The 25,514-nt window shown below is 53.3% G+C and overlaps 3 protein-coding genes across 3 annotated transcripts; all 3 read right to left on the bottom strand.

Annotated features, from left to right (window-relative positions):
• Positions 1-2,189: 2,189 nt before the first annotated feature.
• On the bottom strand, positions 2,190-4,766 carry LOC309887361 (keratin, type I cytoskeletal 19-like; the record flags this gene model as incomplete). The annotated part of the gene is made up of 6 exons (XM_082778983.1): positions 2,190-2,450; positions 2,646-2,771; positions 3,093-3,254; positions 3,340-3,496; positions 3,784-3,866; positions 4,233-4,766. 6 exons carry the CDS (start codon positions 4,764-4,766, stop codon positions 2,190-2,192), a joined length of 1,323 nt encoding a protein of 440 aa, XP_082635109.1.
• A 5,826-nt stretch (positions 4,767-10,592) lies between these two features.
• On the bottom strand, positions 10,593-15,539 carry LOC309887255 (keratin, type I cytoskeletal 14). The gene is made up of 8 exons (XM_082778826.1): positions 14,990-15,539; positions 13,193-13,275; positions 12,745-12,901; positions 12,324-12,485; positions 12,103-12,228; positions 11,778-11,998; positions 11,384-11,433; positions 10,593-10,884 (listed from the first exon to the last, which is right to left on the bottom strand). The coding sequence occupies exons 1-8, from the start codon at positions 15,506-15,508 to the stop codon at positions 10,787-10,789; spliced, it is 1,416 nt and encodes a 471-aa protein (XP_082634952.1). The 5' UTR covers positions 15,509-15,539; the 3' UTR covers positions 10,593-10,786.
• Positions 15,540-20,044: 4,505 nt separating this feature from the next.
• On the bottom strand, positions 20,045-24,689 carry LOC309887256 (keratin, type I cytoskeletal 14-like; the record flags this gene model as incomplete). The annotated part of the gene is made up of 7 exons (XM_082778827.1): positions 20,045-20,196; positions 20,973-21,193; positions 21,298-21,423; positions 21,510-21,671; positions 22,199-22,355; positions 22,902-22,984; positions 24,180-24,689. 7 exons carry the CDS (start codon positions 24,687-24,689, stop codon positions 20,076-20,078), a joined length of 1,380 nt encoding a protein of 459 aa, XP_082634953.1. The 3' UTR covers positions 20,045-20,075.
• Between the last annotated feature and the right edge of the window lie 825 nt (positions 24,690-25,514).

The raw sequence follows: 25,514 nt of genomic DNA, 5'->3' as shown, positions 1-25,514 counted from the left end.
CCTCCTCCCCTGGAGGCCAACGGCCCTTTGTGCAGCACCAGCTGCTCCCTTTCCTCCACCAGCATCCCGCAGCCGCTGAATTCAGCAGGAGCAGCGTGGCAGATGGGAACACTGAGTGTTTTTTCCTTTTCCCTTAAAATAACTGCTTCGTGGAAGTAGATCAAACACTTCAGAGAAGCCCTGATCTGGGTGGATTTCTAGCCAAGGGTATATGATAAACATAAGTATCTGAGTAACAGGTTTTTTTTTAATAGTTGTATTATAAATTACTTGTAGAATTGCTTTGCGGGTTCAAGGCTGTATCAGTAGTAGCAGAGTTTTATTAGAGACAAGCTTTGGCAGCTGTTAGATGACCGACCACGAGACAGATTAGCCCACGGGTGGAGGTCCGTGGCGGGCTCCAAGCAGCGTTGCAGGAGGAAGCAGCAGGCAGAGGGGCGGCAGCACGGCAGCGGTTCTGCAGGGTCCCTTCCAACTGGTGCCATGCGCAGGACTGAGAACTGCCAGGTGGTTTTTGCCTTGCTTTTTCCAAAGGATTTGTTCTTCGAGAGACCTCCTCAGAGGGGCGTGCGGTGGGACTGGCAGGGAAGCTCTCTTGTCTGCAGTGACCTGCCAAGAGAGAGGAGGAAGCACAGCTTGTCCCAAGGTTTCCTCCACATACCCCTTTGTCCTTTTTTTACGTTCCCCCTTCCTCTTGTACTGACATTTCTTTTCCCTCTTCTCCCTAGCTTGCTTGATCTTACGTCCTTGCTGAAAGGCTGATGACTGACTTGCCTCCCCCTGCCAGCTCTTCATTTTCATGTCGTGCTGAAGCTCTTATTGAAACATATTTACTCCTGGTAACTCCCCAGTGACAAAACTGTTTTATTTGCATAAATGTCCTGTGGGTGCATCCCTTCCTGCTGCTTTCTGCTGTACCTAATTAATCCCCAAGCTCTGCCACCAGCGGCCACACCTGCGATCCTGCTGTCTGACCTGCGCTGCCTTTCTCCAGGAAAAAAGAAACCCTCTGCAGCTCCTCGCCGCCCAGAAAACCTGAAAATCTCTTCCTCCTCTTCCCTGAGAAAATGGCTGGGCTAAAGCAGCAGCTCGTGGCCACCCTTCCAGGCTCCTGGAGGACACCTCACCTTGCCTGCTCTCCCCAGAGCCTTAGGACAGGCACGGCTGGCACAGGCTGGCTTTAAGCCCCCCGCTTCTTGCAGCCGGTGGGACTCCAGGGACTCCTCTTCCCGCTGGCCCTCTGTGGAAGGGAGACAGCTCTGGTAAGAAAAGCCCCCGTCAGTCCCACCCTGGAGAACTGCCCCGTGCCAGGCAGTTGTCCCCGTGTCCCTTCAGCCTCTGGTGGCCTCGTAGGGGGCAGAGGCACAGTCGAGGTCCCGTTTCCCCTTCGAGCCACGAGGGTCATTAGGAGCAACATTTCGCACACCTTCCATCCCGCCTGTCTGTCCTGACACTCGGGACTGCCTGAGGCTCTGCGACGAGCTCTAACAGTTCATTTCAGCCACTGCAACTGGCGTTTTGGAACAAGAGCCGATTTTTCGTGTAACTAATTTAGGACTGGAGGGCCCAGGAGAGCCCGCTTCGGGGCACTACCATTAAAATACCTTTTTCCAAACCAATGGAGCAGGTGGGTGCTCGGGCTGGTTATGTGTGTCTGCTGCTCTTTATGATATTAACAGCATGCCTCTCTCTTTCAAAATCTCCGTCAATGGGAAGCAGGGAAGAGCCAACTGCTTTGCATACAAATTAAATTTCCCCAAACTGTAATTAAAATTGTTGTGCAAAACTGAAAATGTTTAGATAATTTATTGTTTCAGTTAGTTTAACTGCCAGTCCCTAATCCTGTCAAGCAGTGGCAAAGCCAATAAAGCTCGGTTAAATGGCAGTTTTCATAAAAGCCCTTGCCCAGCTCATGCTGAAAACCTCCCTGGAAGGCGGCGAGGTGCCACACCGTGCCGGGTGGCGGCGGTGGGCTTGGTGGGCTCTCCAGCTACCTGCACTGCCCCAGGAGGAGAGAGTGATCTTCGGCTTGCACCCAGGACATTGAGCAGAGCCAACTCCTCAGGAGCCTCGTGATTTGCTTCCCAGCCCTGTCTGGTAACAGGTCACTACTGGTTGCTCACCGCAGCGTTGTTTTTACCACTTGTATCTCACGTTTTCCTATATCCCCTAGTCAAAGCCTGGAGGTTTTACTGCGTCCCGCTTTGTCTGCAGTCTGCGTACATGATGTCGTGCTGCCCGCCCTCCAGCAGGCAGTGGTAGGTCTGGATCTCCTGCTCCAGGCGGCACTTGACGTCCAGCAGGGTCTTGTACTCCTGGTTCTGGCACTCCATCTCTGCCCGTATTTCGGCCAGTCGCTGCTCCACGCAGGAGATCTGGCTCTGGAGCTCAGCAAGGTATTTGTTGTAGCGGCATTCAGTTTCTGCCAAGGAGGACTCCAGATTTTCTTTCTGAGAATGGAAACGGGAAAAAAGGAACCCAGGTACGCTGCAGGCTTAGCCCACTTGGTCACAGGGTGCCGTGACTTTATGGGAGAGGTCCCACCAAAAAGCTGGATCAGAGTGTCCCAGCTGGACAACTCTGGTCGTGCAGCTTTCCAAAGGAGGTGAGGAGTCTGAGATGCAAATCGTGGTGGCATCGCTTACCATGGTGAGCTGGGCTTGCACATTGATCTCCAAGGCCTGCAGCTGGCGTCTCAGCTCAGTGACCTGTTTGTTGCTTGACTCTATCTCCTGGCTGCTTGTGATGACCTCCAGGTTCACCTCCTCCACCTGCAAAGTCAGCACAGAGCACTCCTTCCCTCACCTTGCCGCAGCATCTCAGCGAGCCGGAGGGCTTCGACCACGCTGCTTCTGCTCATGCTGCAGCAACCCGAGCATTTCCAAATCCCCCTTCCTCCTCTGTGACCCACCACGCAGTGCCTCCTCTGCCGTGAGCAGAAGAGCACTGTAATTGGCAGTATAATTAACAGCAGAGCACATCCCTGGCAGGATTGCTGCCACCCAGACGTCCCCACTAAGCGGAGGTGACTTAATCTCTCGTTTTTCCCCCCGATTGGCAGAGTAGGGTAGAGCTGGGCACGTGTACAGTACCTTGCAGGCATACCACTGCTCGGTCTCTTTGCGGTTGCGCTCCATCAGCGTTTCGTACTGACACCTCAGGTCCTCCAGGATCTTCCTCAGGTCCGGGCCGGGGCAGGCGTTGACCTCCACGCTCACATCGCCCGTCGCCTGTTTCCTCAGGCAGTTCATTTCCTGCAGGGGAGACGCGCAACATCCACACTCAGCGGGGACGTGGCTTCTTTCTGCGTGCTTCTGGAAGAGCGGGGAGGGATCTGACCTCCTCGTGGTTCGTCTTGAGGCAGCACATCTCCTCGGTCAAAGCCTCGCACTGCAGCTGCAGGTCGGTCTTGCAGCTGGCCAGCTGGTCCAGGACGGGCCGTAGGTTGCAGATGTCTGCGTCCACGTTTTGCCGGAGGCCGCATTCGGTCTCGTACCTTAACCACAGGCAACAGAGGAAAGCCAGCACGTCAGCACGGCAAGTCCCCGAGTTGGGTTCATGGGGAAAAAAATGAGGAGCAAGCTCTTCTCTCGCTTCAGGCATGCTATGCTATGAGTGTTTCCAATGCTATCCGTGCCTTTCACAGAGACCTGTGTTTAATATGGCAGCACGACAAGCAATGGTGTGCCCCCAGCACTGCGTTAGGGTCTCCGTGTCACCATCGCTCACCTGCCCGTCCACGGGCAGTGCGAACTGCTCCATCCAGCACGGGGCTGTACTCACTTCACTCTGAAGTCGTCGGCAGTCATCCTGTTGTTGTCAATATTCAGCAGGATTTTGTTGGTCTCCATAGCTGCACACAGGATCTGCAAAGGAAGCCAGAGGAGAGAGATTTGGGCTGGCAGGCTCTGCGGGCTCCAGAAGGCCCTAGAGGAAACATCTACCACGGTACTGCAACCCAGTCCTTCCATAATCAATTCATATATTGGTGTTAGTAGTCTGTTAAATGGCATTTCACCAGGAAAATCTGCATGCCAGCTTGGTTGAGCAGCTGCAGAAACCTCAGTTCTCCATAAAAGCAGTGTGCTGCTCGCCCAAGCTGTCACACTGCATATAAGCTGTGGCTCCATGTGCACCTCCAGAGACAGATGCTGCCTCTGCCACTTCACATTGGACATCTGCATGCAAAAGCGAAGCCCCAGAAAAGATTTTCTTGAAAAGCATTGATTTACCTGGTTTTGAAGATCTTCGATTTCCTTATGAAAGCAGCTGTAGTCGCGCGGCTCGCAGCTGGGCCCTACTTTGGCGTACCACTCCCTGATCTTGCACTCGAGATCCGCGTTTTCTCCCTCCAGGAGCCGCACCTTGTCCAGGTAGGAGGCCAGGCGGTCGTTGAGGTTCTGCATGGTGGCCTTTTCATTGTTAGCGAACAGGATCCCCTCTCCGCAGCCAGCGCCAGCCCTGGCGAAGCCCCCAGCGACGCCACGAGCGCACATGCCCCCGCCGCCAAATCCGATGGTGGAACAAGCCCTCGGCGCGGCTCCGAAGCTCCCACCGGCCGCGCTGCCGGCGCTCAGCGGCTTCCCAAGGAATCCCTCGCTGGAGCTGCCACCCGAGAAGTTCCCAGCTGCAGCCGCGAAGTCACAGGCGGCGAGTCTGCCCGAGGAGGCGGAGGAGACCTTTCTGCCAGCCCCAGCCGCCGAGCTGCCGGCGCTGCTCCTGACTTGGGAGCAGGCAGTGACGACCTGCCTGACAGCACAGCTCATCCTGAGAGCAGCGAGGATCCAGCCCAGAGCCCAAGGCAAGCTGCACAGATCGCCGCGGGATCAGGCTGCCATCCCTCTGTCCCCACAGCTGCCTATTTATACCCTTCCCCGTGGATGTTAGCGCTGGAGAAGGGTTGTTTATTCTTCCTCCTTGTGACCTGGCTAGTTTTCTCTCTCTCTCTTTTTTTTTTTTTTTTTTTTTTCCAGCCTGGAATATTTCCCCATAGGCGTTTGTCTCCAGCAATCCCACAACAGAAAGATGCTTTGGTTAACAGAAGCGTGTTTCAAAACTACATCAAAAATGGTACTTCCTGAATCATCAGGTTTGACTTGTGATGACAACCAAACAGCAGTGACACAAAAAAAAAAAAAAAAAGACGATACCCAAGAGTGCCCGGGGATTGAAACATGGCAATTATCCATCCCTGGCGTGGACAAGTCTGCCCGGGAAGTGAGAGCTGTGGGAAAGGTGCCCACCTCCTGCCCCACAGAGCCTGCCCGACCCCTTTGCAACCCAAAGTGAGGGTGCCCATCGTGCAACTGCCTTGGGGTGCCTGGGTTTGGGGCCAGGAGAAGGTTTTTGGCTGCGCTGCCCATCCCTGAGCGCACGGCACTGGGGACCCCTGGTGCACTGGGGGCGGTCAGCTGGGTGAGATCCTGCCGGCATCTCCAACGTTGGACCTTGAGACTGGACAGCAAGTGAAAATAATACTGTGCTCGAGTGTACTGGTGATTGCTTGGTGCTTCTCTGTCTCTTGCATGCACCCAAATACCCCCTTCCAGAGGGGACACACCAGGATATTTGCTCTCCTGCTCTTGAAGATAGACAAAATATGCAAGTATTTATCCAAAATGAAAGATAAAATGAGATTTCCTGAGTACCAAATATTGCAGTCAGCTACGGATGTTCACTGCCAAGAGAGGACAGCCACATAAGATGTTTCATAAGATTTCTAAAACAGTAGCATGGGGAATTTTAGAAGCAGCCTGATCCTGTGTAGGTCTGACCCAGTTCCAACCAGCACCATGGAAATTCTCTCAATACCATCTAGGAGAAGCGTGTTAAATTCAGAAAAGAGAGAAGAAAAGAAAAAGGATATTAAAGCTAATTTTTAGTCTTGCAATGCTGAATTGAGGAAGAAGGGAAATAATTAAAATGTTTTGTCATCCGGATCTTTCATTTTATTAATAGTATTAATACAGCCATGGTAATATTGGCTGCCTTTTCCCCATTTGTTGTTCAATATTGGCTTTGGCGTCCAGGTCACCTGGACACTTCACATAAAGGATGCGTCAGGTGCAGCCTGGTTCAGAAATATTGCTTATGCCATTTGGGTAGGTTCATTAGTCTTGATTTTATCTTGACACTGCAAATCCAGAGCACTTTAAATGTGGTGTGGATTCCGTCTATGTCCATCCTTTGTTACGTCCCTAATTAGCGAGTGAAGCCTGTGCCATGGTGCCATGGCATGCCTCATCAGTGGCGAGGTCGGGAGCGGAGGCTGTGCCAGGGCTTCTGCCTGCAGCTGCCCACACCGCTGGAGCCGTGCATTGGGGCTGAACTGTCAACATCAGGTTTTTTTTAGTGAATTGCAATGCTGAGCTTAAATTGAATTCAATGTAATTGAAAAATATTTTTCTACAAGAAAAAAAGCATAGAATGTTATTCATTTTTTTTTTAATTATTGGCAACTAAGCAGAGGTGTCCATGTTCCTTGCTTACATTTTGAGCTTCAGTCCTTGTTCAGGTCTCTGTAGCCAATGGTGAAATAGGATCTGCACAACTTTTGTAAAGGAGAGCGATTTCACTCTGGATTTGACTGCACTTTACTGGATTTGTATGTTCTTCATGGTGGCTTTCTTCTTTTCCAAAATCTGATGTTTTTATTAAAACCAGCTCTTGCTTTTACACCAGCCCATACCTTAAGACCCGCCAGCAGCTGCAGTCTTCCTTTTATTAAAGGAGATTTCCATTTCGGATGAAGAGCTCTGCTAACGATGCTATCTACATGCGTAATGGAAGGCGCTTTGCAGAGCCCGCTTTTGTTGGCTTCCAGACTGGAGTCTCCAGCAGGAAACGTGCTCAGCGCGGCCGCGGGCGATGCCTCCGACGAGCTGTCCTCGGCCGACCTCGGAGCCCCTCGGCAGGCAGTGCTGTGCCCAGGGGCACGGAGCAGAGGAGGGAAGGCCCCTGTGGATTCCCCGGCAGGCATTTCAGAAAAGAGCAGTGCAGGCCTGACAAGGAAAGATAATTTCAAATAACAAATGAGCTAGGGAAAAGCCTCCCCTAGGCGAAGGTGCTGTTCCCATGTGATTTCGTGAAAAAAAAAAAATGGAAAGGAAGGAATTATACCACAACTTCACATTTACTTCTGGCACTCCGCTTGAAAAAGGAGAGCAGGACGGTGGTAGAGGATGGGCTCTGTGGCATTATTCCCAAGGGCTGGTCTCCTGTACAAAATGATCAGGTTCAAAAGAGGGATGAAAATGAGAAAGGACTGGATTTCCCCGGAGAGAAGTCCTTTGGTCGTCTCGGAATACTTTAAGACTTGAGACTGTTTCTTAAGCAGTATGAAGTAAAGAAAGTGTAATGTGCCCCCAAGAGGGAGATGCAGCATTTCACATTATTCCAGGTATCCCTGAGTCATGAGCTGTGCTCGCGCCCAGAACTGCCCCGCAGACGTCGTGACTCACGCACAGCACCGGAGCCCCGAGCTGCTGCCCCTTGCCCTGCCTGACCGCGAGCCCACGCTCACGTCTGGGCTTGAAGCAACCACCAGGGAGTGCCAAGGGAGAGAGGCTGAGCACCAGGCAGCGACTGGCACCCAAAACACACGGCCAGGGCTCGGAGAAGTCCCTTCAGCCTGTTCATCTCTGGTTTCTGGCTTGGCAATCCTTATCCGGAGGCATCGGCACAGCAGTGAGAGCTGTGAGCTGCTCTTTCTCAGCCAAGCTTCAGGATTTCACCCCTGGAAAATTCTCGTGTATACTGTTTACGAGTATTTTCTTATCTAGCTGTTGACTAAACTGTCATTCCCAGGTTTTCAGGGTGTTACTGCTGCACCGAAACTGTTTTCCGACTCGCTGATGACGCCAGAAGCGCCAGGGTTCTGAGCCCAGCTTTGTAAATCACTCTAGGCAAATCGTTCAGCTTGAGTCTCAATTTCATGCTCTGTAGGACGGAAATAACAATAATAGTAATCCTCTTTCTTAAGGGCGTTGTAGAACATCTGATGTGAACACGGAGCTTTAAAGGTGGGAAACACAATCCTCATGTTAAGTCTTACTCATTGCATGTACTCCTGTTATTACACATCAAGCTTGACACCAGCACATCCTACACACTTGTCTCCGTGTCTCAGCTGATGAAATATCTCTCTCAAAGACATTCTTGGTTTTTCTTTTTTGTTTCACTGTCCATTAAAGTTTCACCATTCTTTGCAGAGGACTTTTATAAATCTTTGCTGAGTCCCACCAAAGCTTTTCTTGTTCTTGCATCTTGCAGAAAACTCGAGAAATGCTCCCCAAAACCAATGTTTCTCCATCTCTTGGGTGTGATAATTTGTCCACATTTCACAGATGCAAGCGGTAATTGTAGAGCAAGGTGTAATAATAGAAAATAAATTCCCTAGTAGCTAGGTGGTATTTTCCTTCTTTTTGATCACTGTAATGCAACACAGCAATCATGTACGTGTGCTAAGCATGGCCTTCCATCCTGTTTGTAGTAATAGGGTTATGGAGAGCCTTATGCAGGATTTAAGCCTTTTTGTTAAAGCAAATATATGTTGGTGAATCAGGAAAATGCCCGATATGATCCCCTGAATGGAACTGAATGGATTACAAAGCTGGGCTTCCCATCGGCTCTCCCAGCTCACCTCCCAGGCATTCAGTTCAGGCCATTCCTGCAATCTCTCCCTTGCGTCCTTCTGGCCATGCCTTACTGGGCCGCCAGCAGAGGCAGTGCTCTTGGACTGGTGCCTTCTTTTAGCCTCCTACTTACATTGAAATGTTTTTTTTTTTCCAGAAAGCCCTTCTGTGTTCAGTACACTTGAGGCATTCTGGCCTGAGAGTCCAATAGCTGCCTACATATACAACTGAAATAAAATAAATCTCTTCTGATGGCAAAAACTGATGCATTTTGGTAGTACGGTGATGGTTGGACCAGATGATCTTGAAGGTCTTTTCCAACCTTAATGATTATATGATTCTGTGATTTTCAGTTTAATCAGAATTTCTGCTCTGCACCTTGTCCATCGCCATAAAGGGCAGGACAGCTTGATGCTACAGTACCTTTTTGCTTGATCTAGTTTTTATTTCTGAGACGGGTGTAGCTCGCTTGGGTTGGGAGACTTCCTCTTTCCGCAAGGAAGGTCTGCAGCTGAGCAAAGCATGATACAGTCAATGAACCCTGCACTCTGGTTTTTGTTTCATTTCCTACTTTTTTTTTTTCTGTAATTGCTGAACAATAACACAGAATGATAGCATCACCTCTGAACACGCTTCCTTTTCTGGAAAGACCTGGCAGGTTCCCCACTTCTTCGATCACCTTCCCGTGCCTCTGCTTGTCTCATCATGCCTCGCATGACATCGTCAGCTCTTTTCAAGAGTCTGCTCAGGCCGGGTGCGTGCCTTTGTTCTTGTTCAATAAGTGCCTCGATGCCTTTCCGGAGGCTGAAGAGGATGAATCATCAATAACAATCCAAGAGACGAACCTGCCTGAATTGAGCCGTAGAAACCCCTTGTAGGATCACAGAATGGTTTGGGTTGGAAGGGACCTCAAAGCCCACCTCATTCCAACCCCTGCCACGGGCAGGGACCCCTCCAGCAGCCCAGGCTGCCCCCAGCCCCATCCAGCCTGGCCTCGGACACTGCAGGGACGGGGCACCCCCAGCTCCTCGGAGCAGCCTGGGTAGTGCTCACTGCCCTCCGAGTACAGAATTTCTTCCTAATATCCTTATATTGTGTATTTTTGGATCTAAGTGATCCATCAGCCTTTTGGCTCTGAGATGACGTTCTCTCCCATCTCTAGCCCACAAAATACACGTGGGGGACGTGCGACAAGCGCAGCACCCTTTGGTTCTTGCTGCTCTCCGTGGGAAGTGAGTGGGCAAAGCAAAGGCTCAGCCCGGTACCGGGCTGCCCGTGCGCGGGTTGCATCACCTCATCCTGCGTGGCAGCGTGCCCGCAGACGGTGTTGACATAACGATAAGTAGCTCATGTTTCAAGAAGGATTTTAGCAGTGATCTGCTAGATGTCACAGTGATAAAAAGTTATTGCCACTCATCGCGCTGCAGATTAAGCAGTGGTTACTTTAGAGCCTGTTAAACGCAGCCCTCGGCAACGTTAAAATGCCTGTATGAAGTTTTCATGCAATGCGCCTAATAGTGTGATTTTAAGACAGGCAAATGAGACAGATGGAATGTTTGTGCAAGGTTTGCCAAGCCGTCTGACCAATTCACAGGTCGAGCTGTGCTCGTTTAAGTTCAGCCTGTAGGTGAAAGGGATTCTTTACAATATCAGGACTTTGAGAACAGAGCTTTGTTTTGTTGGCTTTAATCAGCTCCTGTTTGGCACTTTGTCCGAAAGCATCGTTGCCTTCGTTTCACATCAAAACGATCAGTGTACGTCTCAGTCATCCCATGGGCCTGTGCTCAGTGTTAAAAGCTGCCCCAAATTATTTTTGCGCCAAGTGGAACCCGTGCTCCTCCGCTCCCCTCCCCACGCCGGCTCCTTCATGTGGTTTCTCAGGACTTTCCCTGGCGCGAACACACAACCCCGGGGCTTTGCGAGATCACCTATCAGTGACAGACAAGTCTGCAGTTGCATGGATGAAAAAAAAAAAAGCTTTATTAAATGTGTACAGAGTGCACGTTAGCACCTGCGCGAAAATCAGGGTAAATCAGGGCGCAGAAGCAGCCGGGTGAAGCTGCCTGCGGCACAGCCCCAGCGAACAGAGCCTCGGCCAGGGCTTGGGTCAGCGGCCACGAGCCTGAGCCTGGGGCCAAGGGTCCCCAGCGCCGTTAGCGGGTGGTGAGGGCGACCTGCTCCCGGGAGGACACCACCTTCCCGTCCTGCACCTCCTCCACGATCGTGCGGACCTGGCGGGAGGACGTCATCCCTGCGCAAGGGAAGAGGGAGAAAGTTATTCGGCATGCAGGGAGGGGAGAGATCTCCTACCAGGGGCTCGGGTGCTGCACGAGGACGATGTGGGAAATCCCACGGGGTACCAGCCAACATGGCTTGGAACAGCTCTGTAGGGCTGGAGGAGGGAAGAGCCAGGCTGCTGAGCAGGCTTGGGAAGGCAAAGGGCCCACTCCCTAAATTCCTAGTGCGGTTTGGTCCTGCAGGTCTGCCCCCAGGTGCAGCGCTGGCTGCTCTGTCACAGGGCTCATTTAGGCCGAATCATTCCTGCGATAAAGGCATGCGAGGCATTTCCCTTCCTGACAGCTTTTTCCTGTGGTTACTCGTTGTAAGATGCTCGCACGCCGTCCTGGCTGCTGACACTGCCTCAGCCGGCGAGGCACGCCTGAGGGCTGCTCCTCAGCCAGGCTGGCTGCTGCTCTAGGAGCAAACCTCAAAGCTGTGTGCACGGCGTGCGGGGCAAGGTGCGCTCTTACCATCCCTGCCGGAGTGCGAGGACATCGCAGAGGAGTACTGGGAAGAGATGCTGCAAGAGAAGGAGAAAACAAAAGAGAAGTTAGGGACAAACTTTATTGCTTTGTGGGCTCTGTACTGAGGCAGAGGAGCAAAACAGAGAGGTCTCATGGGGGCTGCAACAGCATCTGCTGTGCTCGGTGTCCCCTGGAGTGAGAGGGACCATTGCCCCCTTCCAGCTGGGACATCCCACTGCAGACAGAAGCCAGGGACAGAGCCATTGGGCTTCTGTGGCTGGCATGAACAGCAGCATGAGCCCTGAAAACTGCAATCAGGATGAGGCCCTGGCCAGCAAATTTTTCTGCCTACTGCCTGTTCCATCTGACCCCGCTGCCCCAAGTGAAGCCCTTTACGCACTGGGCATCCTCGCCCTCCAGGAGGCGGCGGTACGTGGCGATCTCCTGCTCCAGGCGGCACTTGACGTCCAGCAGGACCCTGTACTCGTGGTTCTGGCGCTCCATGTCGCAGCGCAGCTCGCCCAGCTGCTCCTCCACGCTGGTGATCAGCCCCTGCAGCTGGGCCAGCTGGGTGCCGTAGCGGTTCTCTGTGTCGGCCAAGGTGCCCTCCAGCGCCGCTTTCTGTGTGTAGAGGAGAAGGACAGGGTCAGAGGGGGACAAGGATGATGGGGAAGGGAGGGGACCAGCCAGGGGACCCCCTGCCCACAGGCAGCAGCCCCTCGTACCGTGCTGAGCTGGGACTGCAGGTCGATCTCCAGGCTCTGGATGGTGCGTCGCAGCTCCGTGATCTCCGTCTTGCCGCTCTGGAGCTGCTCCGTGTTGATGGCCACCTCGCGGTTCAGCTCCTCCGTCTGCAAGAAGGCCAAGCCAGGTTACAGCCAGGTGAGGGGGCTCAGCCTCAGGCCCCGTGTGCCCCATGGTGCCACGGGCAGGTGAGCAAGCTCACCTTGCTGAAGAACCACTGCTCGGCGTCCCTGCGGTTCTTCTCAGCCAGGCTCTCGTACTGCTCCCTCATGTCAGCCAGGATCTTGGTGAGGTCGATGCCAGGAGCAGCGTCCATCTCCACGCTGATCTCTCCACCCACCTGCCCACGCAGGGCGTTCATCTCCTGCAGGAAAAGAGACACATCGGAGTGGAACCATCATATTTTCACCGTGACAAATTTCACATCACTCCTGTTATTCACACCCAGCAGCCGAACCTCACAGACCTCCTGTCCAAAGGGATCACTGCCCTTCCCCACGTGCATTTGTGTGTCTCCTGACAGCCCTAATTGCAGACAGTCCTGCACGCTGCACCTGGCCCCCTTTCCATTTCACACAAGGTCCATTTTGTCAGCACAAGTATGTGCCCGGCTCCGTGCTCACCTCCTCATGGTTCTTCTTGAGGTAGGCCAGCTCCTCCTTCAGGTTCTCAATCTGCATCTCCAGGTCAGCTCTGGCCAGGGTCAGCTCATCCAGGACTCTGCGCAGGCCGTTGATGTCGGCCTCCACGCTCAGGCGCAGAGCCTGCTCTGTCTCAAACCTGTGGGCACACACTCACAGTTACTCCATGGAGCCCTGCTGATACAGATTTTTTCTTCTTGTTTTCTTCCCTAGCGTGTGCATTTCTGCCAAGCACCTTGCATGACGTGCATGCACAACTCTCTACAGAGCAGGAATGTCAGGACAACGCTGTGTCCTGCACACTCCCAAATGTCCTGCAGCCAGCAGTGAGCTGGCGGTGTGACTTTGGTTGCAGAAAGCAAAGAGAAGCCTTAAACGGGCTGGCTTTTCCCTCCCTCCTCCCAGGAGCTCCGAGAGGCATTGCACTTACTTGGTTCTGAAGTCGTCAGCTGCCAGCCTGGCATTGTCAATCTGTAAGACGATGTTGGCATTTTCGACGGTAGCAGCAAGAATCTGGGAGGGAAAAAAAGAAAAAAAAAGGAGTGAAAAGGTCATTCCACAACTTGCATGTTTGCTGTCGGAGTTCCTGTTCAGGACTGCAGCAGCACAGAACCGCCTGCCCTTGGGCTGGACTTCCACAGGGACTGCAGAGAGAGGCAGGATGCTGCAGCTCAATCCCTCCTTGGCACGAATTTGGTCTTGTGAAGGCACCGGCACGCGCACGTGTCGCAGCCTGTTCGCTGCCGGAGCGGCATCTCCGGACACTCCCGCAGCGCTCGGAGTCCTGGCAGTGCCCTGGGCCACGTCTGGCAGCACCGAAGGGCCCAGCCGAGAAGGGAGGTGAGGAAGGAGTGCCTTGTGCCCGGATTGCTTTCGTAATTGCACCCCGGGTGCGAATATTTGTTCTGGGATTCAGAAAATGATTGGCCATTTAATGAGCAGTAATTTCTGTAGCCACAAGCTAATGAAAAGCTCGCGCTGAGCTGTGATGCTTCGGGGGGTGTTTTAGCAGTAATCCAGGAGGGAATATTGAGCTCGCAATTTGGCAGCTGCAGGGGGAGGGAGGAAGGGGCTGCCTCGCCCTGGGCAGAGGCTTTCTGAGACCAGCAGTTCACTGCTCGCCTCTGCAGCTTTCCGTGCTGCAGGTCAGAGCGCGCCCGATGGGCTGCAATTTGAAGAGGAGCTTCGTGTCTCAAGGCAAGAGCCTTTCACCCCATCGTGAAGCCAGGAGAAAGGGAAAAGAACTGAAAAGTTCTAGGTTGACCAGAGCCTGCCAGTGCCACTGCCCCTTTCCCTGGCGTTTGCCATCACAGGCAGGACAGTTGCCCACCCGCACACCTCCGTCCCCTCCGGTGGAGCCTGGGCTGACTAAGGATGCTGTCACCTGGCGTAGACAGTGCTGAAGGACCACGCAGTCAGCTCCCAGTGAGTAATATGGGCAGAGCTGGTCGTGGGGAGGAACACGATGGCAGGGCAGGAGGGGAAGGACAGATTCTGATCCTTTTGCCCAAGGATCTTTTCCTAAAATCAGCCAGGGGGCTGCTAGGAACAAAGGAACAAGCTGGGCTGTGATTTCTTGTGCTGCATTTCAGCTCAGCTGAGTTCAGCACCTCTGAAGCCACCTCCTGCAACCCCTCTGCCCTGGCTCCTCCTGGTTTTTCACTTGAGCTTGTGCTTGCACCTCCCAAAGAAGAAGCATCCCACGGGGCAGTTCCTTCATTTTAAACTCCTCTGCTCAGCCTCCTATCAGGCTAGAAATGATCTGATTTGTAGGATCTTCACCAGAACTGCTTGGCATCACAGCTTGCATATCATTCTTCAGGAGTGAACAGGGGCAAGGAGATAACATGTCCCTGCCTGCAGAATGCTCAGTCAGGAGCCTGGCAAAGGCAGCACACACTTGGGGCAGGAGCAGCATCGAGGAGAGGTGGGTGATGCTTGAGAGCCGAGCCAGTGTCCGATACCCTCAGGCTCCAGCTTTCCTGCTCGCCTTCCTCCCTGCACTGAAATACCCCACTGAAAGCACATCCTTGTGCCTCGTGGAGGAATTGGTCCATAAACTGCTGCTAACAGGTTATGGCTACAATTTCCAAGCAAGGTATTTCTCTTTTCCCATCTCAGACCATTACCTGACATCTGTTAATTCTCGTCCCTTTGGGTTTTAGGGACAGGCTCATCTTTAAAACAAGGGACTTTAGTGAGGACTCGGATAACCACAGCATCCTACCTTGCTCCTGAGCTCCTCGATGGTCCTGTAGTAGGGGCTGTAGTCCCGGTCGGGACCAGGTCCCTGCTTCTTGTACCACTCCCGGATCTTCACCTCCAGGTCGGTGTTGGCATCCTCCAGGGCACGCACCTTGTCCAGGTAGGCGGCCAGGCGGTCGTTGAGGTTCTGCATCGTCTCCTTCTCTCCGGCCGGGAGGATGCCATCGCCCCCTCCAAAACCACCTCCGAAGCCACTTCCGAAGCCGGCCCCGAAGCCGCTTCCAAAGCCAGCCCCGTAGCTACCCCCAAAGGCAGCGCCCAGGCCCCCTCCGACACTGCTGCAGTAGCTGCCCCCATAGCCACTGCCCAGCCCCGAGACAATGCGCGAGGAGACGGAGTAGCTGCTGGAGCCTCCGTGGACACTGGGGGCTCTGTAGCCTCCTCCGCGCACGCAGGAAAGCCTGCTGGAGCCCCCCCCCAGGCCTCCCAGGCCCTTGAGGGAGGAAGAGGAGGAGTACTGCCTAACAGTGGTGGTGCTCATGGCGAGGGGCAGTGGAGCTGTGGCGCTGGAGAGGGACACCCGGCTCGGCAGCGCAGACAGCGAGAGTGAGCTTCCCCCGGGCTTGGAGCCCTTTATAGCCCGGGCAGGAGGCGTTGCCGGCGCTTTTTTTTTTTTTTGTTGTTGCATTCCCGATGATTTTCATCACTCCTAAAATCTGAGCCAACTTCCAGAATCGTCATTTTTCCTTTGTTCTTTCATGCTTTTTGTCATATTTCACTCGAAACACCTTATCTCATGAAGGGCGTTTTAAAACTTCTTCCGTTTCCAAGTAAATAGTCAGGTGTGATTCAAAGGAGGAAGCTCCTTGCTCAGGGCTACATTTTAATATTCCTTTGTGGTGTTAGCTCAGAAACAGAACTGTTCAGCCTGTGTTTGAGTGGAGTAAGTCAACATCTCTTTTGCTGTGTCTGTTTGTCCCAGCTACTGCCGTCCCCTGCTCACACCGTCCGCACAGCCCGGCTGCAGGACCACGACCAAGCAGGGAAGCCCTAAATACATCCACATCTGTGAGCCCAGCGGTCCTGGAAGGAACTTGGCTGCCAGTCCTGGAAATGCAAGTCCTCCCTTTCATCCAGCATTGAAAAAGGAGTTAGTCCTTCAGGGCTCATTCAGTTCTGCCCTTCAGAGACCACCCAAGAGCGGAGGAATAAGAGCAGGCAGTAAGGAGGGGTTGTTCTCCCTGGTTCTTTGTGAACAAGCCTTGAAAACTGTTCAGAAAGGGCAGGGCATGGCTACTAGCTGCAATAGCTTAAAAATAATGGGATTCTCCAGGAAAAAAATGGAGAATTGCATCAAGCAGATGAAGGATGTTGGGAAAAGGGCTCCTGGTCACTGAGCACTGGGGAGCAAAGAGCTGGAAGCTGGCAGCACCGTGGTGAAGCAGCTAACGCTAACACTGCTTTTGGTGTGAACATCCCAATCAGTTGTGAGCAGGGAGGACGACTTCAGTGTGAGTCTGGAGCTCACAGCTTCCATGTAAAGAGGAATTTGGGGGATCTTGGCTGCCCTGCAGAGCGAGGAGGCTCCGGAGACCCGTGTCCCATGCGTGGTCGAGCTCGGCTGTCGGTTCTCCGTGCTGAAACCGCAACCCTGAGTGTCACTCGCTAATCATGCAGGGTGTGGAAGAGAAGATATTTCTCATGTATGCGCAAGGTGAGCTGTTCGACTGTGTTCATCGACAGGCCCCAACAACCCCTTCCCAACAGCCAACTAATTCGTTAGATCACTTGCCAGGAACGGGGGGGAAAGAACTTGGAAATACGCAACGAAGGTACGGGCTAAGTAGCTTTGAATGGCACGACGCCCTCCCATCTGCGAAGGCAGCTGGGAGCGATACAGGGCTGGGACGTGCCCTTGGGATTCCACTCGCTGGCAGCTATGGGGAAGCACAGCGGCAGATGTGCCCGCTCGGAGGCAGATCTGCACAGCAGCCCGCTGGCAGAAGAGGAGGAGACCCAAAAGCTCCTCCGTGTGCTCTCCGGATGGAGGGAGCCTTCGGTCTCTTGGCGGAGGCACATTCTTGTGGTGTGAGCACCAGCAGCCGAGGCATGGAGCCGGTTGACACCCATGTTTTGTTCCTCTCCTCTTTGGATGCAGCACAAGGGAGGCAGGGGCCGGGAGCTCCGAGCCTGGCACTTTCTTCTCCAGCTCCATCCACAGCTTCACCCTGATAACATCAAGAGGCAGAGCTCACGAATCATCCCCGCTGAAAGGGGACCACCAGCAACACCAGCAAGTCCCTCTACAAGCCCAAACCCTCAGCCTGGACACTGGTGAAGCCTTCAGGACAGTCAGCCAGCAGCAGTAACCAGCTCCTGCATGGGATGCAAAACCGTCACAGTGTTACGAGGTGGACAGCATGTCCTTTCCTTACATGAAATTGCATTTTCTTTCATCCTTTGTTGTCTATTTAACCGCTATAAGTGTCGTAAAAATACACGTCGCTCAAAGTGTCTAGGATACGTTGATAATACCGCCCAGCAGCAATTAAAATTACGAGGTGTTAATTAAGACTTAAAACAACAAATTAAAAATTCTAAGTCGTTATTTAGCATGACCTCCCATTGAACACAACCACTAATGACTACATATTGTTTGTTCCACCTTCTCTTTTAAATAAAAGGCCAACTATTAATAAATCAGGCTCCCGTGCATACTAGGAGCCTATTTCTTACACATTTCAAAATCAAAATGCCATTTCTATGGCATAACAGTCATTTCCTGGTAGCGTGTTGGTGTTTAAACATGCCGTTCTGTCTCCAGGAGGAAAACGGAGATAAAAATCTGGCTCCAAACATGTGTTCAGCACACAGACATGGTAGATGGAAGTACTTGGACAAGAACACATCTGTGTTTTTTTTAGTGGGCTTGTGAATATCAAATTATCACACAGAAGTTCCCTAAAAGGAGTTGAAAACCCACCCCTTCGTATCTCTTCATAAGTGGTCTCTTATGCCAGATTAATTCCCTGTATCCTGAGAAGTCAATCCATCTCTCTGGAATAAAATCCCTCTTTCTGAAACCTGCCTCAAGCTGCCGCTGCCTGTCTGCATAAGCCACCACCTGCAGCTCCCTCCTCAACGGGTTTCTTAAGGTGAGGACTAATTGTCAGTGCTTTAGGCAGGAGAGAATCCACATCTGCTTTCCACACCTATCTTGCAATTTGCAGTAGCAGGCGTAATTAACATAGGGGATTTTGTTAGCGAGCTGGTATTTATTGTTTTTACAGCAGCGTGGATGTGCCCGGGCTTTTCCAGGAGAAAAACACAAAGCAAGGACGGATTCCAGAGAGGCTCCTTCAGCATCTCCACGCCGGGAGTCGCAGGGCAGGGGGCTCAGAGGAGCTGCGAGAGGTCCTGGTGGTCCCTGTACTGCTCATGGGGAGACCTGGGGGTCCCTACGAGGTGACTTGGGGGGTCCGTCCCCTCCCTTCTCATCCATCTGAGCTCCGTGCCTGCCCACATCCCGCACGGAGCCCTTGCGGGTGCAGCAGTCGCAGGGAGGGCAGAGCAGCAGCAGCACCGCCTCGGGGCAGGATTTGTGCCGTGATTTACTCCTGGGCTGTCCGCCACTGGTGTCAGTAACAGTGGTGGTAGCTGCCTTCCTGCCCACAGCACTCCTTCCCTGGGATGTGTTCATGTGTCCTTTGGTGGAATCCCAGTGGAAATGAGATCACCGGTCGTCAGCCACGAGCTTCTAAGCCAAAGCCACGTGTGCTGCAGCTCGGGAGATGCTGGGCGTGCTTTCAGCTGGCTCGCCTGGGTACCAGCACTGTGCTGGAACCCCAGTGGGGTGCAGGCTGCAGGGGGCACACAGAGCAGAGTGCCCTGTGACGGATAGGTTGGGTGCAGCCCACCCAAAAACAGTCTGGGCTGCACGGGGCTGCACCCAAAACCAGGCAGGAGCCAGCTCAGGGCTAGACCAGGCACCCCTGTGCCTTCCCACAGCACGGGTGCACTGTGGGGACCCTTTCAATGTTTTGGGAATCAGGAATTCTGATTCTATCTTATATCTGCATACAATGCAGGCAGGTTTTCTGGAAAGGGGACTTAAAGCTGTGTGGCCAGCTCTGTTCTCACACACATCGAGCAGCACCTTTCTGAATCACCCCATTGATCTGAAAGGTGGATTTATGAAGTAATATGGCAGAACCCAGCCAAGAATGTGTCTGAACTGGCTTTCCAGGAACAGCTGGGCCAGCTGACGGCACCGAGATCTGCTGTGTCAGGAACACCGCTGACAGCCAGGAGTGCCAGAAGTACCTCCCCGAAGTGCTTCTGTCTCTGCTTGCAGAGCCCATGCCCACCACTTACTATCCCTCGTTCTCAGCACCCCTTAGCAGTGCCTTGAGACCAAGAACTAAGCGAAGCTGTATTTCTTGAGGGGCACCACCCCATGCATCCCTAACCCATCCACGGCCTCATTTCACCACGAAGTTTGTGTCTGGACTGCAGGACAACCGGGGCAAGGCCAGGAGCAGAGCTGCTTGCAGGGTCCTGGCTGCGTGTCCTGCTTTTTGTTCCCTTCCTTGCTTGGGCTCCCTGATCCAAAAGCTTCAGCTCTGCTGTCACTGCACATGGCAGCACAGAAATTCACAGTGCCTCGGCTGAGCCGAAACCCTTCTCAAGTCTCACCTCCCGTGACCCTGTAAGCTGCTCCTCTCCCAATTCCTCTCTCCACCTCCTCCCACAGCAGCTGCCCGCAGCCAAGCAGCAAGGGCTCGCGTGCTCAGAAGCGTGGGTGTCTCACCCACCATCTGCAGACCAGCAATGGAGAACGCTGCTGCTTCCAGAGGAGCTTTGCCCTATAGGTATTGGGGCAGCCTGGCCCTACGGAGCAACACCACAAGATGCCGCAAGACTCGGGTTTGCACGAATGCCAAAAGCTTTATTTGATTTCCAAGCACGGCGCTTAGAGAAAGGGTGAGGGACGCAGCAGTGGGATAAAAAAGAGAAGCTGCTTTTCCGGAGCTGCGTAGCCGGAGCACACAAGCTGGCGTCTTCTCGCACTTTGCTGTGGGAATTTTGCAGGAAACCACGCCGCCGGCTCAGCGGGCAGCCTGGGTGATCTGCTCGCGGGAGGAAATCACCTTCCCATCCTGCACTTCCTCGAAGATCGTGCGGATTTGGCGGGTAGTTACGGGAGCTACAGCAGAGAAAGAAGGAACCGTTAGTTATTTCAAGCGCCTTATCATAAATTTCGTGGGTGGATTTGTTATTAGCAGCAGCTGCCTCAGAAATACAATTAAAAAACAGCGTTCCTGCTCCTAAATACTTTAGTAGAGCTTCAGTCTACACCAATAGTCTTCTAAAACATGGTTTGGGTATATCAGAAGAATTGCTCCTGTCAATTCACGTTTGGAAAAGCTAGTAGAGTGGTTATTTTATTATATTAGTAAGTATGAGTCTGTACTAAGGATGTGACAGCTCGGTGTGATCAGTGCTGCAGAACTGAGGCGTTCTTACCTTCTTTCACAGGCTGCGAGATGTAGTGGGAAGACATGCTGCAGGAGGGGAAAAAGGAAATATGGTCAGAACGGGGAAAAGAGCAAACGGTCTCTAGGACAACATCAGTATTTTAAACCCTGCCTTTTCTTCTCGTACCAGAGTATAATTAAAATGCCTTCAGAAGACTACTTCATGTTAAGATCGAGAGGAAGAAAATGATCAGGAGGTATGAGTGCCGGGGGGGGTCGGGCATTAAGGCAGCACCCTGCCCAGCTGCAATGAGCAGCGGTGGTACCTGCTCCTTCCCCAGGGATGCTGCAGTGCTTTAATAACCCCCGGGCTGTTCTGCATGAGCAGGAGTGAAAACGGAGACCTGGTGGCATGCCACGGGTCAGGAAATGGGCCCACAGGACCCTCCAAAGAATATAAGCTGCTCATTTTATACTTCCTTTGCTACCGCCTGTCCCCTTCCAACCCGAGCGAAGCCCTTTACGCACTGGGCGTCCTCGCCCTCCAGGAGGCGGCGGTACGTGGCGATCTCCTGCTCCAGGCGGCACTTGACGTCCAGCAGGACCCTGTACTCGTGGTTCTGGCGCTCCATGTCGCAGCGCAGCTCGCCCAGCTGCTCCTCCACGCTGGTGATCAGCCCCTGCAGCTGGGCCAGCTGGGTGCCGTAGCGGTTCTCTGTGTCGGCCAAGGTGCCCTCCAGCGCCGCTTTCTGTGTGTAGAGGAGAAGGACGGGGTCAGAGGGGGACAAGGATGATGGGGAAGGGACGGGACCAGCCAGGGGACCCCCTGCCCACAGGCAGCAGCCCGTCGTACCGTGCTGAGCTGGGACTGCAGGTCGATCTCCAGGCTCTGGATGGTGCGTCGCAGCTCCGTGATCTCCGTCTTGCCGCTCTGGAGCTGCTCCGTGTTGATGGCCACCTCGCGGTTCAGCTCCTCCGTCTGCAAGAAAGCCAAGCCAGGTTACAGCCAGGTGAGGTGGCTCAGTGTTGGGCCCCACGGTTACGTGGGCACGTGAGCAAGCTCACCTTGCTGAAGAACCACTGCTCGGCGTCCCTGCGGTTCTTCTCGGCCAGGGTCTCGTACTGCTCCCTCATGTCGGTCAGGATCTTGGTGAGGTCGATGCCAGGAGCAGCGTCCATCTCCACGCTGATCTCTCCACCCACCTGCCCACGCAGGGCATTCATCTCCTGCAGGAAAAGAGACACACGTCTTCATGGATCCACCGATCCATGCATAAGGATGTTCTTCTCAAGACAGCTTTTCAGGAAAGACAGCATCCTCCTGGACATACTTCTGGGGCAGGTAGCAACAGGGACCAAACTGGGACCTATGCTCTGCTATCACAAATAAAATAACCCAAATTTTATCTTAAGAAATCTCCATTTGATTTAAATCTGGCTTCTTTCTGAGAATAAATCGGAGCTTGCAGCTGGCTTCATTGCTCGTGAGATTGGTCTGCCATGCCTGGAGCTACTGGGATGTCAATAAACCTCTAACAGCCACGGTGGACATTACTGAAATACCAAGTGGTGAACGGGTTTTACCCCGGCTCCAGAGTGGATGCTGTCATCCATAACACATCATCTCTGCTCCCTTACCCGCAGGTCTCATCTCCCCCCCCAGCAAAAGAAATCCAGCATAGTCTAAGACTGGACCAGAGCTCGTATTTCTGGCCCCAGTCTGGAGACTTTTCTGAGCCCGGCTCCGTGCTCACCTCCTCGTGGTTCTTCTTGAGGTAGGCCAGCTCCTCCTTCAGCGATTCAATCTGCATCTCCAGGTCAGCTCTGGCCAGGGTCAGCTCGTCCAGGACTCTGCGCAGGCCGTTGATGTCGGCCTCCACGCTCAGGCGCAGAGCCTGCTCCGTCTCAAACCTGTGGGCACAGGAACACTGAGGAAGGACGCAGGAGATCCTGCCCTGCTGGGACAGAGCCCCTGAAGTGCTGCCCACGTCCTCCACACTGCTGGTGTTGTGTCAAAGCTGCGTGACCCCCGTGGTGCATGCACCACCTTCTGATGGTGAGTGCTCCTGAGTGAGGGGAGCACCTGAGGGCACGGTGCCCCCCTGAGTCCTTAAGACTGCCTTCCCCCTGACATGGTGGGGCTTTGTCACTGGGTCTGGGCACTGCTGAACCAGTAATTAAAAACATAGCAGAGGCTCAGTGCAAGCTGTCTGTGCCAGAGAGCTCACACCAGAGAGCAACAAGCAGCGGGCATACAGTAGTGAAGGTCTGGATGGAAGCAAGACAACCCCTAAGTGCCTACAAGATTTAGGTAATGAGCTGCTTTGGAAGTTACACCTTCATTTTTAAGGCTTTGCCTCCAAGTTGCCTTTCTGGGTTTGGGGTGGTTTATTTTTCCCCTCGTTTCATCAAATATCTCTGCAGACTCCGTTCCTGTCTCCAGGAAATGTGGCTTACTTGGTCCTGAAGTCATCAGCTGTCAGCCTGGCGTTGTCAATCTGCAGGAGGAGGTTGGCGTTGTCGACTGTGGCCACCAGCACCTGGAGGATGGAGAGTAAATAGAAAGCACAAAAGGATTGTCAGAAACGCCTCCTGGCTGATCACCGCATACGTGAGGTAGGAGGGATAGGACCAATTTGGGGGAAGTTTGGGATTTCCTGAACTGAAGACTACACTGAGTCACGACAAGAAGTGAGGCACAGCTGAGACTGACAGCGTCTGATGTCCTCCCTTTCCTAAAACTCCGTGACCTCCGCTTCCAAAATTCCATCACTAAGTATTTCAAAAGGCAGCATGAAGTCACACGAGATGGGTGAGATCAGACAATAGCACTTGTTCCCATGCTCCAGGGCACGTGGTGATTATGCAAGGGTCGGGAAGGAATTGCCGCTCTCCCATCCACGGCACTGTGCGCAGATGGACCAGCAGGTGCTCGTGGCTGGCAGCCCTTGTGCCGTTTGTGCTGGGATGGGTTTAGTTTGTTGACTGCAGAAATGGAGCAAAGCACGGTGAGCAGGTGCCTGCAGCTTCTGGTTTTTATATTACAAATAAAGGAGCAAATAACCCATGCTGGGAAAAGACTCGGGGCAGAGCCTGGGAGGACATCAGGTATGATGCCAAGGAGGCAGATTTGTACGGAAGCAGTAACAGAGAAGAACAAAGTCAATTTTTGAGCAATTCCCCCGAAAGGGGACGTTGGGAATCAAACCAGAACTGGGGGAAATCCTGCCTGGGTTGGTGGGTTTGCAGCAAGCCTGGCCCTGTGGCAGTGACTGCTGAAAGGAGGCAAAAAACTCACTGCTGGCGAGTTCCATCTTTTTCTCCTTAGCGCCTAAATCACATCATTACAAGGAGCTGAAATAAGGGACAGTGTTCTGCATAGTCGTTGAGTGGATGTTTACAAATACCACGTGGCGTTTCATAGTCTGCAGGCACCTCCAACTTTCCCAAGTATGCATGTTAAAGTCTCGGGAAATGCACATTATCAGTGCAGATCTGTCTCTAATTCTTCATTTTTGCACTTTTACCTCTGCTTCTTTCAGTGAAAACAGTCTTCGTTCCCACCTAGAAGGATGCAATCAAGACCTGACATTGAGAAATCTCCCAGTTCCCAGCCTGGCACTCTGTGTGTGTATCTGAGGCACGCGGTTACCTAACTAATTAGAGGTAGCGGTGAGTGTTTCTGCTTCCTCTCTCATTACGAGATGTCCCACTGTGTTAACCACAGCATCCTACCTTGCTCCTGAGCTCCTCGATGGTCCTGTAGTAGGGGCTGTAGTCCCGGTCGGGACCAGGTCCCTGCTTCTTGTACCACTCCCGGATCTTCACCTCCAGGTCGGTGTTGGCATCCTCCAGGGCACGCACCTTGTCCAGGTAGGCGGCCAGGCGGTCGTTGAGGTTCTGCATCGTCTCCTTCTCTCCGGCCGGGAGGATGCCATCGCCCCCTCCGAAACCACCTCCGAAGCCACTTCCGAAGCCGGCCCCGAAGCCGCTTCCGAAGCCGGCCCCGTAGCTACCCCCGAAGGCAGCGCCCAGGCCCCCTCCGACACTGCTGCAGTAGCTGCCCCCATAGCCACTGCCCAGCCCCGAGACAATGCGCGAGGAGACGGAGTAGCTGCTGGAGCCTCCGTGGACGCTGGGGGCTCTGTAGCCTCCTCCACGCACGCAGGAAAACCTGCTGGAGCCTCCCCCCAGCCCCCCGAGGGAGGAAGAGGAGGAGTACTGCCTGACAGTGGTGGTGCTCATGGCGAGGGGCAGTGGAGCTGTGGCGCTGGAGAGGGACACCCGGCTCGGCAGCGCAGACAGCGAGAGTGAGCTTCCCCCGGGCTTGGAGCCCTTTATAGCCCGGGCAGGAGGCGTTGCCACTGTTTTTCGTCACCCCTGACACTCGTAGCCAAATTCCAGAATCATCATTTTTCTCTCCCCTGGTTTCTTGTCTTTTGTCACATCCCACTAGGATCACTGCAGCGCACACAGGAGCTGCTCTTTTCCGCTTTCGTTCCCAGCACCCAGGCGTGATTCAGGACTGAAGGCTCCTTGCTCAGGGCTACGTTTTAGCATTTTGCTGTTGCACCTGAGAGTGGAGGTGTTCGCTCCAACTCCACCCCGCTGCTCCTTCGTGAAGTAACAAGTGAATCCCCTGAGACATGCCGAGCTGCCCATGAGTGTCTTTTACCCCTGAAAATCTACAAATCTATTTATTTGCTTTTTAAAAGAGTCAAAAGCCAGCGAAAGCTGCTGACTTAAGAGCTCTGAGCATCCATAATCTTTATACTGGGCTGATCCGAAGCCAGATGGAAATGTTCCACCCAGGACCTCTATCCCGGGACAAGCACAGACCTGGCAGTGTTTGAGTACTGATACTGCGCTTGGCAGAAATCCTGGAGTTCAAAACAGAAGAAACTCCATTAATTTCTGCTTATGTACTGGTTCAGGGTGAATCTCTGCAGAGATTGGAAAGTCCCCTTAACGGTGGTGTTTCAGCCTCTTTAAACTGCAGGTGCCTGACGCTTCCCACTTGCACCTGGGCAGTGGAGTCGAGCCTCCGACAGCTCCTGCGCTGCTCCATCG

This window comes from Aythya marila (assembly GCF_965140915.1).
Source record: "Aythya marila genome assembly, chromosome: 25".
In the NCBI taxonomy this organism is placed as follows: Eukaryota; Metazoa; Chordata; class Aves; order Anseriformes; family Anatidae; genus Aythya; species Aythya marila.
The sequence above is the reverse complement of the archived record's forward strand: the minus strand, read 5'-3'. Positions and strand labels throughout refer to the sequence as shown.

What these genes read in the sequence shown, in the direction of transcription:
- LOC309887255 (XM_082778826.1), bottom strand. Translation starts at nt 15,508, where the DNA reads ATGAGCACCACCACTGTTAGGCAGTACTCCTCCTCTTCCTCCCTCAAG. An exon ending in TGCAGTCCCAGCTCAGCACG is followed by an intron (nt 11,999 to 12,102) that starts GTACGAGGGGCT and finishes CTCTACACACAG; the next exon opens with AAAGCGGCGCTGGAGGGCAC. An exon ending in CTGGAGGGCGAGGATGCCCA is followed by an intron (nt 11,434 to 11,777) that starts GTGCGTAAAGGG and finishes CTTCTCTTGCAG; the next exon opens with CATCTCTTCCCAGTACTCCT.